We start from the raw sequence: 20,127 nt of genomic DNA on the forward strand, positions 1-20,127 counted from the left end.
TCCTCCCGCGGGGCCGCAGAGCGCGGGTGTGGCGCGCAGCCTGATTCACGCCTCTTTCCAGCAGCCCATTCGCACCGCTTGCGAGCGCGTCATGCCGGCTCCGCAGCCAGGTTCCACTGGGTCACGGCCAGTTCCCCGTAGAGTAACTTCGGGGAAGGCCCGTTTGCTCACCCCGGGAGGGACCCTGCAGAACATCTAGGAAGGAAAGTGGGGGCGGGGAGGATCTAATAGAAAAGCAGTAAAAATTGCTCGAGTGAGGCAAGAGTAGCACATCGGGGAGTCATGAGAGTGAGAAATGCTTTAAACATCCTCAGCAATGATGTAAGGCGAGATTGCCCCATTGTCACCTGTGTGTATCAATCATAAATCAGGCTATGCAATAATCAAACCCACGGCTGGGGAGAAGGAAGGTTTCTGATTTGTCCTGTCCTGCGGATCAGAGTCATACGATACTGACGCCTCCTTTCTTACCTTTCCTTTTCAGCTACTGGATGCCTCTTCAAGTGTTAGTCATTGTTTCATTTGACAGGTTTCAGAGTGGTAGCCTGTTAGTCTGTAACAGCAAAAACAACAAGGAGTTCTTGACAGACATGGAAACTTTAGTGGATTTTCAAAAAAGCATTCAGCAAAGTTCCATGTCAAAGATTAATGTCTGAGACGTCATGGAATGAGTAATAAAATAGAGTGCTGGATAGAAAGTTAGTTGAAAAGCAGGAGTGGAAGGGTAATAAACTTCTCAAGCTTAGAAGCTGTGTAAAGAGGAGCCTGGGGTCAGTTTGAGGACCACTCTTGTTTTAAAATATGCACTACACAAAGGAGGTCACTGAAAATGCCCTACTTATGTTTGAAAAAAAAGAACCAGGAGTCCTTGTGGCACCTTAGAGACTAACAAATTTATTTGGGCATAAGCTTTCATGGGCTAGAACCCACTTCATCAGATGCATGGAGTGGAAACAGGGGCTGCTCTAGCTTTTTTGCTGCCCCAAGCATGGCAGGCAGGCTGTCTTCGGCGGCACGCCTGCGGAAGGTCCCCGGTCCCGCAGATTCGGCAGCTTGCCTGCAGGAGGTCTGCCAGTCCGGCGGCTTCGGCGTACCCGCCACCGAATTGCCGCCGAATCCGTGGGACCGGTGAATGTCCCGCAGGCAAGCCGCCAAAGGTAGCCTAACTGCTGCCCTCCCAGTGACCCCCCACGGCTTGCTGCCCCAGGCACGCAGTTGGAGCGGTGGTGCCTGTAGCCGCGGCTGAATGGAAAATACTGTAGCAGATATATATACATAGTACATGAAAAGATGGGAGTTACTTTACCAAGGGGAGGGGGCAGTCTAATGAGATAATTCAATTAGCAGTAGAATACCAAAAGAGGGAAAATCAGTTTTGTAGTGATAATGAGGGTGGCCCATTTCAAACAATTGACAAGAAGGTGTGAGTAACAGTAGGGGGAAATTAGTTTTTGTAATGACCATCCACTCCCTGTCTTTATTCAGGCCTAATTTGATGGTGTCCAGTTTTCAAATTAATTCCAGTTCTGCAGTTTCACATTGGAGTCTGGTTTTGAAGGTGTTTTTGTTGAACAATTGCCACTTTTAAATGTGTTATTGAGTAACCGGGAAGATTGAAGTGTTCTACTGGTTTTTGAATGTTGTAATTCCTGATGTCAGATTTGTGTCCATTTGTTCTTTTGCATAGAGACTGTCCAGTTTGGCCAATGTACTTGACAGAGGGAATTGCTGGCACATGATGGCATATATCACATTGGTAGATGTGCAGATGAATGAGCCCCTAATGGTATGGCTGATGTGGTTAGGTCCTATGATGGTGTCCTTTGAATAGATATGCAGAAAGAGTTGGCACCGGGGTTTGTTACAGGGATTGGTTCTTGGGTTTGTGTTTTTGTTGTGTAGTTGCTGGTGATTATTTGTTTCAGGTTGGGGGGCTGTCTGTAAGCGAGGACTGGCCTGTCTTCCAAGGTCTGTGAGAGTGAGGGATCGTCCTTCAGGATAGGTTGTAGATTCTTGATGATGCGCTGGAGAGGTTTTAGTTGGGGGCTGTAAGTGACAGCTAGTGGCGTTCTGTTACTTTGTTTTTTGGGCCTGTCTTGTAGTAGGTGATTTCTGGGTACCCTTCTGGCTCTGTCAATCTGTTTCTTCACTTCACCAGGTGGGTATTGCAGTTTTAAGAATGCTTGATAGAAATTCTGTAGGTGTTTGTCTCTGTCTGAGACATTGGAGCAAATGTGGTTGTATCTTAGAGCTTGGCTATAGACAATGGATTGTGTGATGTGGTCTGAATGAAAGAAGAAAAAGAATAAAATCTTAGGTAAAAATAACTCTATCCCCTGATCTTCCTCTGTTGTCCTCCGTCCCGCTCACTCCCTCTTATTGTCATCCTGACTATGCTGTATCTACCTGAGATAGCTAGATCCTTGGAGCAAGAAGGACTTGTCATTTTTATTTGTTTGCAAAATGTCATGTATACCTACAGCCTATATAAATAAAATATATACAAATAATTAAAAAGAGGTACCTTTGATGTATTCTAATAATCAACTTTTCTGCAGTGGACGATATGCAAACTAAAGCTAATACAGGAAATTTTCCAGAAAGAGGAAAAAAGCAAAGAAGAGAAGAAAACTCACACAATGTTGTTCATATTGGCCCACAAACCACCTTATCTGTAGAGCTCTCTTTCGCCCTGTACATCTTTCTTGTATTTCTCTCATCCATCTGCATTCTCTCTTTACAATGTATCCTTTAGATTTTATGTCTATCTATGCTACCACACATATTTATAATCAGATTGCTAAAGGATAAATGAATGGCTTAGTGACACAGACCAAACTATCTAAATACAATCTGAGCTGTTACCACAAAGACACAGCTGTCATGTTTAGTAATCCTGTTATTGAGACAGTTAATAACAGATGTCCTGGGTTTTAGTTAGGGTTATTAGTAGCATCAAATGCAAAGAAACTTGTCTCCCTGAAGTGCAAACATGCCTTTTCCATTTCTTGCAAAGTCAAAATGTCATTTTTCTAATATTAACAAAGTCTCAACTGACTTAAATCTGACTAGACTGATGTTCTTTAGAATGTATCATATTTGGTTAGAATTGAAAAAAATGCTAATACTTCAGACGAACAGCAGAATGAATGCACTCACTTCTACCATCACACATACACATAAACCATTGTTTAATTTAATCCTATCATTTTTGCAGTGCAAAATTTAGTCAACTGCGCTTTCAGTTCAACAAGACAATAGATTTCAAATGTAGACCTGTTCTTAATAAGAAAGAAAAGGCTAATAAAATCACCATTGCGCAGTTGCGGACATTGAAATCTTGTTTTTTCATGTTATTCCACAGAGTATTAGGAAGTGTTATTTACTCCTCATAACACAAGAACTAGGGGTCACCAAATGACATTAATAGGCAGCAGGTTTAAAACAAACAAAAGGAAGTATTTCTTCAAACAACACACAGCCAGTCTGTGGAACTCTTTGCCAGATGATGTTGTGAAGGCCAAGACTATAACAGGGTTCAAAAAAGAACTAGATAAATCCATGGAGGATGAGTCCATCAATGGCTATTAGCCAGGATGGACAGGGATGTTGTCCCTAGCCTCTGTTTGTCAGAAACGGAATGGATTACTTGATGATTACCTGTTCTGTTCATTCCATCTGGGGCACCTGGCATTGGCCACTGTCAAAAGACACGATACTGGGCTAGATGGACCTTTGGTCTGACCAGTATGGCTGTTCTTATGACCACAATAGAGCTGGTCATAAGCATAAAGTGAGTAAGATTTGCCTCCATCATTGGAGTAATTTTGGGCGATAGAGTGGAAAGAACTATAGCTTTCCTGAATAGGAGTCACATTTGACATACTCATAAAGAGAAGATGCTAAGAAATTGTTCACTAAGTCCTCTACCAATGTGATCCTAATACACACTTGCTTTTTACCTGTGACTCTGAACGGTAGATACTAGGGTAGGTAAGCAGAAACTTTGCAAGGTACAAAGAGTGGCAGTGGTGATACAAGGAAATGGAAGCACTGAGATACAGGCAGCAGGAGTGGTGCTGGGCAGTGGGCATTGCATAGTAGTGAAAACCAGGGCTGGAATCTGATTCTAAAAGTAACAGGTAGGTAGGTGGTGAAAATAAGGGAATGAACAGTGAGAAAGGGAATGTATTTTAGCAGCTACATTCTGGGGAGACTGTTGGTGGACAAGGTAAAAATCAGATAGGCCAGAGAGGGGAAGGTTGCAGCGGTTGAAGCAGGAGAACACTGAAGCCTTCAAAAAACATTTCAGCAGCAGGACTCAAGAGGAAAAGGTGGATCTTGGGGATTTTTTTATAAGAGCTGAAAGGAGTTGCATAGCTGGTAGGGGTTGAGAAGGCAAAAGGAAACAAACATGACATCACAGTACTGAGCTTTCCTTGTTCCATTTAGTCAGATGTGTAACTCTATGGATATAGCAATGCAGCCTTATTCAGTGGAATGAGACATGGCTGTCTGACTGTATTAATTATTATATTACAGTGGTAGCCAGCGGTCCCTCAGGATCTAGGATCCACTGTGTTAGACGCTGAACAAACACATTGAGACAGTTTATGCCCTAGAGAGTGTAGACTCTGAAGAGATGATGCAGCAAGTGAGGGTAAAAAATGGTGAAAGTTAGGAGCAAGGGAAGACAATTTCCCATCTGCAACTGTCCTCACACAGAAATGGGTTGGTAGAGTAGCATTTCCTAGTGGTCAGGGCTTAGGCTCATGCCCTGCAGGGAGCTGTTGGTAGGGGAGCTCCAGCCCTCCTACTCCACCAGACTGTGACCCAGGGCAATTTGAGTACTATCAGTGGTCTGACAGCCAGGGAGACTTAAGGGTGCCCTTCCTAGGCCACTCGCTATCACTTTCTACGATTGTTCCTGGGTAGGGTGACCAGACAGCAAGTGTGAAAAATCGGGATGGGCATGGGGGGTAATAGGACCATATATAAGAAAAAGACCCCAAAATCGGGGCTGTCCCTATAAAATCGGGACATCCGGTCACCTTATTCCTGGGTTATCATCTGCGTTTAGGCAGCATGAGGGTTGTCTACTCACTACACAGCACCTTCTGGCAGCTGCATATAGTATGTTAGTTCTCTTCCTGGGTGGCAACTGCCTCCTCCTGCAACATGGGCCACTCTCCTGGGGCAGACCAGATCCCCTGCTGGGGTAGTCCAAACAAAGTAATGGGGGATTAACAAAACCTGAGGGGGAAAGAGAAATGCTTCCTTCTCAGGCTATCTCTGTAATAGCTCCTCCTTCCCTCCAGGGAAAGACCCTTTGGCAATTGCCACAGGGAGAGATTCTTCCTTTCTTTCAGCTCTCTTCAGCTGACCCTGAAGATCATAGGTCTGCTGTCTTCTCTGGTCTGCCCCCTAAGGAGCTGTTCCCCTACTTTTTAACTCCTGCTCCAGTTGGATCATTTCCTGCAAGTGTGGGGGCAGGGGCCTGGCTGAGCCCAGAGACGTTCCTTAACCCCTTGTTGCCCAGTGTGGGGTTTGTGTACCTCATTACACCTTCCTATACTGAATCCAGCACCTGTGGCAACTAGATAGGGCCATGTTGTAGTCCGTGTTACTTATCTGTTTATCCACACATGCCACACTCATATCTCCAGACATGACCCTGATTGGCACAGGGCTGGGCTGGGTTGACTGAGCTACATTCAAAACTGGAATTCGGATTGGTGTAAGTATGGCAACCCCATGCTTTCAATCAGCAGCTTGTCCCATTGCTGCGCCCAACCTCTTCCACACCTGGCAAAGGAGCTGCCTGCATATTAGACAAGGAAGCTGTGGGATGCTTCTGACCGATGCTTGTTGTGGCTTGCTACAGTGATAAAGTGGTGTTTTTAATGAGACTAGGTGGGTGAGGTAATATCTTTAACTGGAGGAACTTCTGTTGGTGAGAGAGACAAGCTTTGCAATAGAGCTCTGCTCTAAAGCTTTTCTCTCTCACCAGCAGAAGCTGGTCCAATAACATACATTACTAAAAAATCCACCTCCTCGGTCTAATATCTTGGGACCAACAGGGCTACAATCACATTCCAAACAATATATTTTTAATAGGCAGGCATTGAATCAAGTCCTCTCATCTTTTGTTTGAGCAATTATGCTGCTTATGCAAAATGCTTTACTTGGAAGGGGGAGAACGGCCGTACAAGGGAGAAAACAGAGAAAGAGGGCAGGAGAGCAGGAGGGGAAGAGCTGGATTGCAAAACATTGCACTCCCTAACCGGAGTCACACCACGCAGCTCTCCCCGCAGAGTTTGCCACTCAACCTTTCCCATTCACATCCCCAGCAGAGAAAATAAAGTCAGAAGAATCAGGAGTTCCAAATGTTTACAGAGAATTTTAATTTAACGAAAGGAAGAACCTAGTTCAAGGGGAATTTCGTGGTCCTTTTCCGGACTCCGCTCTGTGAACCAGATCACTCTTGCTGCAACACTGTTATATGAGTCTATATGCCTGTCTTAACCGCCCCCGTTTTCCTCCACCAGCCTTGTCATTTGGTACCACCATGAATCTGGCACAGAAGAATAGGCGGGACATTTCCTTAGCAAATCTGCTTCCTCTCAAACGACGTGTGCTCTAAATATGTCTGGCTTCTTCCATGTAGAGAAAGTTTTCAGCGCACACATCCTCTTCCCCAGAGCAGTCAGCCCTGCTCACTTCCGCGCCTTGTTCTACGCTGGTGACACTGCGCCTAGGTGTCTAACTCTGTGTTAATACCAGATTAAATACACTGGGATTTAAAGGATTAATCAATTATACCCGACCCCCCTCACCTCCTCCTTTACTGGCCGGCCAAGTTTACATAAAAGAGTTGATACCTATTTATACGGAAAAGGAGAGAACTGAAGGTTTGAATGGAGAGAAGGGGAGGAAAATGTAAATCGTTGTGCGTTATTTTACCCATGTGTGCAGTGCCTAGTGTAAACGTCCTCTCGGTCAGGGTGGGGGTCAAACTGCTGGGTTTCATCCGTTTAGGAAGCTTATGCTGCTTATTTAAAACCCAGGAGTCGCTGGTGTGAGTAGCTAGCTGGGGCATTCTGGGGAAGGTGCATGAGGGAGTTTATTGGAGAGGAAGTTGTCACTTCAGAGAATCGGGTCAATTTCGCCCGGGACAATAGTAAGTCATGTCCTCTGGGGGTGGGTGAGGGAGCTCTTTCGCGAACCGCTGGGTCCCAGCATCTCCGAGAGGGTAACTCGCTCCCCTTTTTACAACTAGAAAATGCCGGCGATCAATATAGAGGATCTGAGCGAAAAGGATAAACTGAAAATGGAAGTAGAGCAGCTCCGGAAAGAAGTGAAGTTGGAAAGACAACCGGTGAGTTCCCGCAGGCTGTCCCCTCCCCAGCCCCCTGGGAGCCTGAGGCTGAAATAGCCCCATCGTCCCGGGAAGGCAGATTGGAGCTGAGGTCAGGCTGGGGCGTGAACAAGATCTTTAGCTCTGGAATCTCCGGGGCTGAGGGGGAGGAGTGGGGGCACTTTGGAAGTTACTCTGCTTCTTTTCAGCCTTAGGTTAACAACAATGCCTAAAATAACCTCTCAATGGTGAGCACCGCAGTGCCTCTCGCAGCGCGAAGGGTTTTCACGCCCCACTGAAGCGCTGACCCTCCTTATGGGAGTGAAATGAAACATGCAGATAGATGCCTGCGCGGTGAAATGAGCTGGTTAATTTCGTCTCCTACCAATGGCTCACGGGTGGGAGAAAAGGCGCAGAAGCGCGATCTCAGAGTGGGGAAAGGATTTCAGACCCCCATGAGCTCTCCCATGTCCCTTCTTGCAAAAGGTCGAGGTGGGAATTGAAGAGATGAAACAGCCGTTGGGGCCGTGATATCTTTGTGTGTTTTTAAAATATACGTAACAACTCAGTAACTTTTAATGAATTTTAGATTTCTTTCTCGCTCCCCACGTAGTTTAGTTTCTGGTGACTGTACCTGCTACCCTCCGTCACAGAAATCGGAGCTAAAAACTTCCAGACTTATGGAGGTTAAATGTGAGTGATACAGCCCGAGAAATGTCCGTATAATTGTAGGAGAAAAAGAGGAAAACACATTAACAAGTTAATCATAGGGTGTTAGCGCTAAATTCGGTATTCTCTGCTGCTAAAACCCAAGAGCTCAGCGAGACTGGGTGTGGTGCAGTTGGCACAGGGCAGTTGAACTGCTCTCTAAAGAGGAAATAAAGACAAGGGACCATTCAGACTTTTAAACTGTGGGATAAAATATCCACTATGTGATGAACATTGGAATATATGATCTCAACCATGGGATTCTATCCTCCCCGGCCAATTTGACCGGAAATAGACATTTTGGAGATGTTCTAGAACACAAAATGGTTTTGCTGGCTTCTAGAAACCAAGTCCTATCATTCAAAACAGCCTTGTTAGTTAAAAACAAAACTGTATAAGCCAGTGGTTCTCAAACTCTGCTCTTCAGAGTTCTTTCTGGTGCTTTGCAGGGCTACCAGGCCAGATACAGAATGGCCTCAGAGCCTGGTAGGAATTCCCCAAAGTCTCTCCCTATTGTGAAGTGGTCCACAGTTGTTGTAGAACTGTGGTCCATAAGGACAGATTCAAAAGTCAAAGGTGTTTTGTTATTGTTGTTTCTAGTGATTCACCTTGTGAAGTAGTATGCAGTCAATAAGGTGGGATCTATTTTACCGTGCACTTTTTCTGTAGATGAACATTTTTGATCCATAGATTTTGCATCTGCTACTGTTCCCACTGGAGACATTGACAAAACTCCTGTTTACTTCAGTGGGAGCAGGATGGGGCCTGAATTTAATCCCTGATCCTGTATCTACTTAAGCAACTGTATAACTTTATTCACATGACGTCAGTGGGACTATCCATCTGAATAACGCTACAGATCCTTAGCCAGAAGGTTCAGGGACTTTGCTCAGAAACAAAATATTGAGGTCAGAGGTGTATTTTAGCCCATGAAATAGATGTCAGTGATTTTTATTAGACTGATTACAGTTATTTATATTACAAGAGGACCAAGATGCTCCAATAGGATCCAGAGCCCCTTGCAATGTGTATAAATGCATAAGAACATCTGATTCTTGCCTCAGAAACATTGAAGTGACTAAAAAACACTCCATAGGATGCACATAATCTAATGCATTTAAAAAGAAAGGACATTATTGTAAATAAGCTGAGAGTCTGAGAAATTTAGGAGAAGGCATTGTTGGGAATCTCCATAATGCCAGCAGAGAGAGTGTCCCACACCTTTATGGATGTACCCTGTTAGGTTGTATTGTAATACTTTCCAGTGTTTTATTTCCTCTCAGTTATGTTTCCCATTATCCATATGTATAAATCACCATTTGACATGAGATTTTTGTGCACATACAGAGCCACATCCCCTATTCCTCTCATGGACAAAAGCAAATATGCCTATCAAAGTCCCTCTTGACTTCAACTGAATGCAAAAAAACTCTCTTCATCATTTTGACATGATGTAGTGAGGAAATTTCCTTTAAAATAATCTTCACTGGTGAATAAAAATATACGGATTCAAACTCAAGAGAATTTTTTCTCATAAGCAAAAATGATCCACCTCCTCAAGATCCAAACAAAATAAGCACCCAATCCTGCATGCGCTTTCACATATGCTTTACCACCATGAATAGTGATGGGATCCAAGTTATTAACCATAGGCCTTATGTTCCTCCCTACTGTGACTTGGTCATAGGTTATGAGTAATTAGATCTTATTGGCCAATGGCAAACTTTGGGTTCTTTCTTATGGCTTAAGATTTAACTTTTCATAATCCATTAGCAGAGGTGCTGGAACAATTTGTATAGTGGGTGTGCTGAGAGCCACTGAACCAAACTGTAAACCCTGTATATGATGGAAATCACTTTAAGCCAGAGGTGCGGCACCCCCAGCATCCCTACTTCCAGCACCTATGTCCATTAGAATCTCTCTATTGTAAGTAGGCCTAGATGTATTGATTCTGTTGTCATGACTATTCTATTTCTATTATATATAAGTTCTTATACCACATTTATCACCATAGTAGCTGAACATCTTTCTGTAGTGACTATGTACCTATCATTTGTTGCTTGTTTCCTCATCCTCTTTCCTTTGGGGAGAGAAGCATGTGCTATGGAGTTTCTTATTTTGGTAGGTTTTATTTTGTTTGTTTGAGCAAAACACAGTAAATGAGGCAGAGGAAGTGCCCAAATCCACTAAAAATGGGAAGAATAGCCAGTGTGTCAAGTTTTCCCCTTGCTAGAAACAATAGAAGCCCCTTCCTGGAGACGCCTCCTAACTGTGCCTCTGCAGGGCTCTCTTGGAAATGGGAGGGGAATGCCAGGAAGAAGCAATTCTATTTAGAATGCAGTCCATAAACATTCCATATATCTAAGGTATCAGGGACAAGCTGTTGCTTCTGTAGGTCAAGCCATGTTGCTCCAGGGAAGAGGCAATCAGGCAGAATGAGGGATGCATAAACATAGGGGATCTCCAGAATCTGTGGGATTTGCCCACAGGGTCTGGAGACTGAACCCCTGGCCTTTTCTGTAGGGTTTCAAATCGCTCTTCCTCGGGAGAGTACAGAGCATAGACATTTCTCTAGGACAGGGGTTCTCAACCTTTTTCTTTCTGAGGCCTTCTCTTCCCTCCCCCACCCACCGCTATAAAAATTCTATGGCCCATCTGTGCCACAGTAACTGGTTTTCTGCTGCATATAAAAGTCAGGGCCCGCATTAGGGGGTAGCAAGCAGGGCAGTTGATTAGGATTAATGATTAGGGGTATGGAATGGCTTCCGTATGAGGAGAGATTAATAAGACTGCCGCTTTTCATCTTATAAAAGAGGTGACTAAGGGGGGACATGATTGTGGTCTGTATAATCATGACTGGTGTGGAGAAAGTAAATAAGAAGTGTTATTTACGCATTCTCCTAACACAAGAACTAGGGGGTCACAAAATGAAATTAATGGGCAGCAGTTTAAACAAACAAGAGGAATTATTTCTTCACACAACACACAGTTAACCTATGGAACTCTTTGCCAGAGGATGTTGCAAAGGCCAAGACTATAACAGCGTTCAAAAAAAGAATTAGATACATTCATGGAGAATTACGTCCATCAATGGCTATTAGCCAGGATGGACAAGGATGGTGTCCTTAGCCTCCATTTGTCAGAAACTGGGAATAGGCAGCAGGGCATGGATTACTTAATGACTCCTGTTCTGTTCATTCCCTCTGGGGCACATAGCATTGGCCACTGTTGGAAGACAGGATACTGGGCTAGATGGACCTTTGATCTGACCCATTAGGGCCATTCTTATGCCACAAGGGCCCTGCAAAGCTTCATCGCTCAGGTTTCAACTTCAGCCCCAGGTGACGAGGCTTGGGGCTCAGGGCCCTGGGCTTCAGCCCAATGCAGTGGGCTTTTGGCTTTCTGCCCTGGGCCCCAGCAAGTCTAATGCTGGCCCTACTTTGCAGACCCCCTGAAGCCTGTTTGTGGCCCCTGGTTGAGAACCACTGCTCTAGTTTTCCCCCTTCTGTAGCTCTCTAAACTGGAAGGGAGACTATAGTCCCATGTTAGTAGATGTTACTTTGCTATGAATTTGTCACAAAATATCACACAGAATATTACAGTAGATGCTCATGAGTAGGAACATACAGTGCTCCTTTGTTATGTTGCTCCTAGGCAGCTGTTGCTGTTATGGAGAGTGTTGACAATTCAGTGGGGAAAGCATTCCCAGGGGAAATGTTGCTTGTAAGAGGAGGTTGCTCTGACAAAGTGTTGCTGCAAACAAGCATCTACTGGAAGACCACTGTATGCTTGAAAAGACAATGATAATGTGTTTTTCATAATTTTTAGGATGTTATACTAACTGCTGTTTATAATAACCCTTTGTAACTGATAAGTGAAATGTGTTGAATTTTTTTCTTCCATTCAACATGCTTGTTATTGTAGTACTACACCTTGACCGTTGGCTTCTGTTATAATAGAAAAAAGGCTACTGAAGCATTTGTTTGGAAAAATGTGTAATGTTACATTGACTTTGGGTTCAAATTCTGATTCTGCAGCAGATGCATATGAATACCATTGAAATCAATGTGAGATTTGTGTGATCCTAATTATATTACACCTCTACCCCTATATAATGCGACCTGACATAACATGAATTCAGATATAAAAGTGGTAAAGCAGCGCTCCTGGGGGGCAGGGCTGCGCACTCCAGCGAATCAAAGCAAGTTCAATATAACACAGTTTCATCTATAACGTGGTAAGATTTTTTGGATCCCGAGGACAGCGTTATATTGGGGTAGAGTGTATTAGGTTTTAGTTTTTTATTTTTAAATCAGTGGAGGATTTTTATGTGCAGTAACTGCAGGACTAGGCTGTGTATCATCCCTATTATGATATATGTTTTCACACAGAAGCTTATGTGGATGTGTGATGCAACATTAAACATCCTGGGCACACTTTTGAGCTGTTGCTTGCAGATTTTAAAAAAAATATATCTTAGCCAACAGTTTCAAAGGTTACTATTGATTTTCAAGTGCAACTTGGATACTTTTAAAAGCCTGATTTTCAGGAGAATGCTCAGTATTTTCTGAAAAGGAGGCTCCTAAAAGGTGCTCAGGTTGGACACCAAAGTATTGATGCATCCAGAATTACTAGTCACTTTTGAAAAATAAGACCTTTACTTCTTTTGCCAATAAATATGAAACACATGCTTGGGAGGGGAACAAACAGCTCACCAACCAAACCATTTATTGACTGATTCAGAAAAAACAAAATACAGTTTACAAAACTGTAGTGGGAATAAAAAGAAAAGAAACTTGACTTTTAACATACCTTCAGTTTTAATAACGTTAGAGATTATTATAACACAAGTATTTGTTTTCGTTTTAAATTTAGGGCCTGATTTTGGAGGTGCCCAGTGGTCAAATGTGGAACACTGGCAGCATCAGGTCCTTTTACATATAATATAAATATAAGAAAAAGAATGTTATGAAGTGAACGTTGTCTTCTTATTCTAATAGGAAATGTGTTTTCTATGTATAAAGCAGAACTTTATTTCTTCTTTTATTTAAGGTGTCCAAATGTTCTGAAGATATAAAGAACTACATTGAAGAAAGATCTGGAGAGGATCCTTTGGTCAAGGGTATTCCTGAAGACAGGAATCCCTTTAAAGAGAAAGGAGGCTGTGTCATTGCATGAAAGAAAAATCTCCTGCAATTGGAACACACATTATTGTACCTTTAGTTGATAACTAGTTTGTCCTCAGTTCCATGGGTCCTTGTTGAACGAGTACTGTCAATGGATTAAAAACAACCTTGAATGAGAATCTTGTTTATCTCTTTATCACTGTATATAATCTAATTATATCTCATTACTTGATAATACTTTGTCTTCTAAATATTGTTCCCCAGAGGGGACAGATACTTGCTTAACGTACTAGTGGGCATTTGCGTGTAGTGTCTGTTTAGCATGTTGTTTCTGGACTCTTGCATTTAGCTCGTTTTAATAAAAACTCTTGCTTGTACCAACGCTTGGGTGTTCCTTTAGAAAAAGATATGCAAAGAATGTGGCCAAACGTTTGCATTTGCGTTGCATGAGGCGTGTGGCACACCCTGAACCACCCAGCCCCTAAAGCAAGAACTACTTGGGGGCCACGTGAAGGCGGGACAATTGGGTAGTTTAACATTGAACTAACCTGGGAAAAGGAAGCGAACAATCGTTCACCCCCAAATTAAAAGGAATGTTGCAGCAGGCTGCGTCCCCTTCAGTCAGGGGGGCCGGGGTGGGTGCTGTTTGCAGCGCCATTCCCAGCAGTGTAAACTTCCCGGGAACAGCGTGTAACCCCGCAGCCGCCTGTGTTTGCTAAAGGCTGCAGCCCGCGAGCTACAGGTCACTCGCTGGACGGCTGTGGCGGCACCAAACGCGCCTCGCCCGCGAGGAACGCGCCGAGCAGGTGCAGTGCAGGTGACTCTAGGCAGCGCCCCCGCCTCCCCCCAGGCTGCGGTCCGGGCTGCAGGCGCCGGGAGGCTGCTGCGCATGTGTGTTGTTCCCTCCAGTCCCGCGCTGTCCCCGCCATGGGTCGGTGCTGGCCCGGCCTGCTGGCGCGCGGGGAGTGGGGCTGGTGGAGCTCTGGGCTGCCCGGCCCCGCTCGGTCCAAGCTGCGGGCGGGCAGCTCGAGCCGCGCCCCTGGAGCCACCGGGGAAGGCGCAAACTTGCCGTACTCGGGGGAGCATAACGCCTTGAGGGCGTCTCTGCGAAAGGTACCAGCCTGCCCTGCGGCGCGGCTGGGCGGCGGGTCCCCGCTTCGCTCAGCACAGAGGGAGCCTGAGTACTGCGCAGCCTGAGCTGGTTTTGCTCTTGCGGTGGCTGAGCGTAGAGCTCCTCTCCAGCTGCCCTCCCTCGGCCTGGGCCCTCCCTGAAGAGACCAGTGCGAGGCCCCAGTTGCTCTCCTCCACCTCCCGATTCAGCTGTGCTTGTGCAGTGCCCCTCGCTGCCGTTGTCCTGCCAGGTCCTCAGCCGTGGTGCCGCCTGATGGCCAGAGCACTGCTGAGCCTCTCTGGGGTTCGGGAGCCTCTGGCGGTGGCCCCTAGCCAAGGGCTGGGAAGTCAGGAGGGACACGACTCTCTGAGCAGAATAATTAGGGGATTGATCCCAGCCCGCTGACACCAGTCAGCTGGCACTAGGAAGGGGGAATTAGGGGTGGCCCTGAAACTGGAAGGTTGGTGTGTAGCATGGAGTCCCTAATGCGTCCTGCTCAATGAGGTGCATACATCACCTAGCCCTAAGGTTGCTACTGATATCGTTGGTAGGTGGTCAGTTTAAATATAGGTAGTTTAGTTTCCATATTTACGGTAGGTTTTGTACAATAATAAGTATAACTCTTTGTTTACCAAACCTCATATTGACAGAAATGTTTCATACTTAGTTTAAAAACATTAGCGAAGCCATTTATTGTTCATGTTCAGACATTCTCCAGGTCAAGTTGGAACTTGGAAATTATAGTACTGTGAAAGAGAAATAGAGGATGGATAGATAGCTAGACAGGCAATGCACACAGCTGTTTTCATTAGCTTTCTTAAGTGAAATGTACACATCAAACAGCAAACATAGTGGGAAAGGAAAAAAAAGATTTTAAAAACAGCTGATTTTAATATTTTTCAAGGTTGTTAGAAAACAGTCAAGAAACTTTTGTAAAATACATGACTTTAAATGACTTTCTCTCTTTGGAGACTTTGTATTAATTAACAATATTGGTCCAGATTTTCTCTGGAGTAGTTCCACTGAAATTAGCAGAGTTACAACAAGGGCAAGTTTGGCTCATTATATCACAAAGCAAAGATTTATTTTCCTCCAGCAACATATTTTGAAAAACATTAATTGATAGAACTCTTCCTATGTAGTCTCTTAGCAGCAATAAACCTTTCTTATTATGTAATGTGGTTTAAATGCAGTTTCAATCTGAGCTGTAATCTAGACAATAGTAATAATAATCACTTAGCTGCTTAGCCACACACAGCCCACCCTGAGGCCCTGGAGGTTACAAAGCTTTTACTAATTATGTTTGAAGGCTTATGGTTGGGATCCAACAGGAGTTTAGCTTTTAAACAGACCTTCCAAGTCTCTTTGATTTTGATGAAAAGTCCTTTATTTTTGATTAACATTAAAGCTATTCAAATGTCCCTACTTTTAAAAAACAACAACATCCAAACAAGTTGTCATAATTTGACATTCCTGTTTATAATTAAATCTACATCTATTTTTGCACTTAGCAGGTGCACAGTGTTGCTTCAGATCCTCAACTGCATTACAAGGCCAAATTCTGCTCTTAGTTACGTTTGTGTAATTTCAGAGTATTTCCTGTGATTGGAGATTATGGAGTTACTTAGGCATTTGATGCAGCTAAAATCAGAATTTGGCCCTTCCCTTTCTATTTATAATGTGAGATAAGGGATCTCTCTAAGGGGGTGTTTGAGGAAATGGCTTTCAAGGTGCTCTGTAATAGTAATCATTATTATGAAGAGCTCCTGGATTTAACAGCTAGTTGAAGCAACAGTTATAGTCATACTAATTGGTCTCTGACAGATTCAGCACATTAAAAGTATTGATGCAGAGAACACTACTAGAGAACAGAGCTGAGAACCAGGGTTTATGACCTGTGTAGAAGAGTATATATTGCCAAGAGCTGCTCTTTATAGTAAGAATGCTGTAGGTAAAGAATATATTTTTTCTTTTTAGGTGGCCAAAATTCTAATTTCTGGTTCAACTTTGATTTTCATAGGTTAAAAAAGGTTACTCATGAATAATGTATTGGTGTTTGAAAAACAGAGTAGTTTTTCAGTGTTCTAATCCACTGAATTACAAACACTTTCCATGTGTGACATTGTTTTAGAAATCACAGATTGGACCACCAACTTTCGCATGCTGGAGCTGTTCCAATCCTCTTTATGCTGTAGGCTATCTAGAATATGCAGTTTGCTTCTTTATTCAAAGCAGAAGAATAATTTGAAAAATTTCTTGATATTTTCATTTGCTGTTTTCCTAAACTTTTTCAGAAGTACTGTGTATCTGAACAGGATTTAATGGATGTCTTTGGTCTTTTAAACTTGCACAGTGTATGCAGAGTACACTCCAAAAACAAACAATAATATCTTGATCATACTTGGTATAATAGGGCCTGACTCTGAATTCCTGGCAAATGAAAAATTCTTATTGAACTCTGAGAATAATAAGTGTACAAGAAATACAGAGTAGAACCTCTTTTATGTATGCATGTAGTATTCTTGAGAGGAATGTGAAGGGACTATGTAAAACCAAATAGTCCCTCAAGACAAAATAGGAGAGGAGCTTCTAATAGAATAAAATTTTAAATAAGTACAAAGTGACAACATAATCTAATTATGGCATCAATGAGTTCAGTGTATTACTAAGTCACATGGTCCTCACAGCCTGATATCTATGGCACTATCACAAGTAGAAGCGTTAACCACTTTTTCTACACTATGACCTACAAGGCAAAACTGTGATAATCAGTGGGGTTCATGATGGGAGGAGGCATTCTGTGGTGCTGAAATTCAGGCACCATTCCTTTGCACTGTGCGAGTGAAACGGCTCCATCTTATGCTATGATTCCTGCCAGTGGATGATATTTCATTTCACTTGGATTTTGTGCATTACTAGATGGTTTAACCTTTCCAAATTCCTTTATTTCTTAGTTCAGTGTGGGAAAAGACAGTTGATTCATGTTGTTTATTTTCCTTTCATTTTATAATTACAACGTATACTTCTTACTCTCAAACAGGATGTGCTATAGTCTCATTAGTTTAAAGGATGTTTAATTAGTGTGTTGATATGCATGAATAATGTTAGGCCTCTTCCCCTGAGCTTTGTACGTGTATGTGTTCCTTGTATATATTCTGTTGTGCCTTGATTTCTATTCACATAAAGGAAAGATTTCTATGTCTTGATTAGTATGTTAATATAAACAATATTATTCACTTAGACTGAACTCGGGATCCTGCACAAAGCCAGAGTAAATCGACTGTACATAGGATGAGGAATTCTCCCCAATCTGTGAAGTGACAGCAGAGTAATTCTATAGCTGCTCCCGCAGCCTTAGGTTTTCAGAGATCCTTGCTGCAGATGGAGGGTTTGACCTGTGTATTTGAGAAGTCACAGATCCCCCAACTTCCTTGGACAGTATACTCCTCTCTCCACATACTAGCATATAGTGAGGCACATGAAGAGCTAGGTTCTGTGGTGCAGAGATGCTGCAGAACTGTTGCATTCATTTCTTCTTGTGTAGTGGAACTACACTATTTCCCCTTTGTTCTGGGGCTGTAGGAGTGTGCATGTGCTTAGGGACTAGGGTTTGTCCTTTATTTAATAGAAAATATCACCAGCTATTAAGCTTGGCAACTCTAAAACTTAGAACAAATTAAATACCTGAATACAGAGAGGAAGGATGGCCTTGTGCAGGGGTTCTTACAACAAGTTTTTTGGTGGCCTCAGAGTTTGGCCACCAACTCTCACTGGTGGCTGCACTGACACTTTTTCTAAAATACTTCATTAACTTTAGGAAAAACAATTAAAAATGCACAGGTTCACATCTAAGGTTCATTGTAATTTATATTTGGAGGGTTTTTTTGGCAGACTCAATAATAAAAATAATGCTGCCTCCCCCTTTGGCTCCCCCATCCAAGGCTTAGTGGGTCCCAGGGCTTGCTGTGAAAAGTGATATTTGTATATTTGTTAATATCACAGCACACTTTAGGTACTTGGGAGGCTATGAAAAGTGATAAGTGATATTAACAAACATGCAAGTATCACTGTTCACAGATAACTAGTAAGTCTGCTGTGAACAGTGATACTTGCATTGTTTCTTAATATCACTTTTCTCAGCAAGCCCCAGGATCCTGTAAGCCCTGGATTGGGGTGGGGAGGGAGGGCGGAGGCTGAAGGGGATGCAGCAGGAACCAGAGGCGATAGTGGGATGGAGCGGGGCCGGGGGAGGAAGCGGAGGCCTGGGGTAACACAAGGGATGGATGAGAGGCCAGGAAGGCAGCGGGGTCCAGCGATGGGGTGGAGATGGGGGTGATGGATATAGGGCCATGGGAGGCAGCAGGGGCCAGGGGCGATGGGGGTGGGTGATGAGCCACGCAGTCTCATGGCCAGAGCCAGGGCCGGGTGTCTGCTGCCATGCAGCCAGGACTGGGGCTCAGTGCCCACGGTCAGTACCTGCTGCCCCGCTGTTGGAGCCCGGGGCTGCATGGCCAGGTTCCTGAAGTCCCACTGGAACCTATTGCCCAACCCCCATCTCCCCAGTGTGGGTCAAGAACTTTCCTTGCTCCTGCAGCGTTCTGTCCTATCTCTCTCTAGAGGTAGTGCAGGGCAGCATATCCAGGAACAACAAGGAGGAAGTGGGAGGGGCCGATGCTTCTCCTCTCCCCCCCCCCCCCCCCCCCGTCACAACCCAGGGAGCTGTTGTGGCCACACAAAAAGCCCCTGGTGGTTGCATGGAGCTATGGTGTCAGCATTTGAGAAACATTGGTCTAATGGGCAATAGCTTGAGACTTGGGTTCAGTTCCTCCTACATACCTCCTGTGTGACATAGCTTCTCTATACCTCAGTTTGCCATCTGTAAAATGGGGATAATAGCACCCGTTGTGAGGATAAACACATTAATGATTGTGAGATGCCTATATACTACAGTAGCTTTGGGCAATATATGTACTTTTGATAGATGACTGTATTGCACAATAAATTACGTTAAACAAGATAATATTTTATTTTAAAGGCCAATTCCACAATATATATATATAATTCCCAGAATAGGGCCTTAATTACACATGAAAGTTTCACTCATTTAACTTTAATCCATTTTTAAACTGCTGTAGTTAAGCTTGTAGATATTCTTATTATATTTCAAGAGTGATTTATTTTGGTTTAGCTTAAACCTGTTTCCAACTGACAACACTACAGGGAGTATAGCAGCATAGCCACTGTGCTGTAACTATGCTGGAATAACCCCATAGCATAGACACAGCCTACAGCTTCGGAAGGGGTTTTACAGTCACTGTAGGAACTCCACCTCTCTGACAGATGGAATCATTCTTCCATAGACCTAGCTATGTCTACTGTGGGGATTAGCTCAGCATAGCTATGTTGCTCAGGAGTATGGATTTTTCACACCCCTAACCACTGAAGCTATGTCAGCCAAGTTTTAAGTGTAGAACAGATTGTAACCTGCAATAAGTCACTCTTAAAGTAAAGTAAGCGTGGCCACATAGTCATTTGCATCTGTTTAAAATTACACCTGTAGTTCAACTGATGTAACTTTCTCCTGGGTGGACAAACCCTAAAACAACCACAGGAGAAGTTACAGAAATAAATAGTTGGACTTCATTTTTCAGAAATCCTTATTTATGTTTCCTTTCTTTTTTTCCTCTGTAATCTGTTAGCTTAAAAATATAACACTATCTGTAATTTTCCAATTGTTTGAGCATGAAGAGGAAGAGACTCATAATTCCAGGGAGCTGTTTTTAGCAGGGATATTGAAATTGTTATGTGAGTAGTTTCCTTTACTA

The 20,127-nt window shown here is 43.5% G+C and overlaps 2 protein-coding genes across 4 annotated transcripts in view; both read left to right on the plus strand.

The window, feature by feature from the left end:
• Positions 1 to 6,702: 6,702 nt before the first annotated feature.
• Positions 6,703 to 13,572, plus strand: LOC127044608 (guanine nucleotide-binding protein G(I)/G(S)/G(O) subunit gamma-11). 3 transcript variants are annotated; one of them, XM_050939704.1, is made up of 4 exons: positions 6,703 to 6,758; positions 7,068 to 7,180; positions 7,280 to 7,378; positions 13,118 to 13,572. In XM_050939704.1, exons 3-4 carry the CDS (start codon positions 7,283 to 7,285, stop codon positions 13,241 to 13,243), a joined length of 222 nt encoding a protein of 73 aa, XP_050795661.1. In that variant the 5' UTR covers positions 6,703 to 6,758; positions 7,068 to 7,180; positions 7,280 to 7,282; the 3' UTR covers positions 13,244 to 13,572. The 3 variants fall into 3 exon arrangements, with proteins under 3 accessions (XP_050795661.1, XP_050795660.1, XP_050795662.1); XM_050939703.1 differs by lacking the exon at positions 6,703 to 6,758 and having other exon boundaries at positions 6,988 to 7,180; XM_050939705.1 differs by lacking the exons at positions 6,703 to 6,758; positions 7,068 to 7,180 and having other exon boundaries at positions 7,187 to 7,378.
• A 539-nt stretch (positions 13,573 to 14,111) lies between these two features.
• LOC127044609 (probable acyl-CoA dehydrogenase 6) overlaps positions 14,112 to 20,127 on the plus strand; it is a 157,099-nt gene continuing 151,083 nt past the window's right edge. Inside the window, exon 1 of the mRNA XM_050939706.1 lies at positions 14,112 to 14,304. Within this exon, the coding sequence (XP_050795663.1) occupies positions 14,119 to 14,304 (186 nt within the window). The 5' untranslated portion in view covers positions 14,112 to 14,118. The remainder of the gene's footprint in view (positions 14,305 to 20,127) is intronic.

The sequence above is a fragment of the Gopherus flavomarginatus genome, chromosome 2 (assembly GCF_025201925.1).
Source record: "Gopherus flavomarginatus isolate rGopFla2 chromosome 2, rGopFla2.mat.asm, whole genome shotgun sequence".
NCBI classification, from domain to species: Eukaryota; Metazoa; Chordata; order Testudines; family Testudinidae; genus Gopherus; species Gopherus flavomarginatus.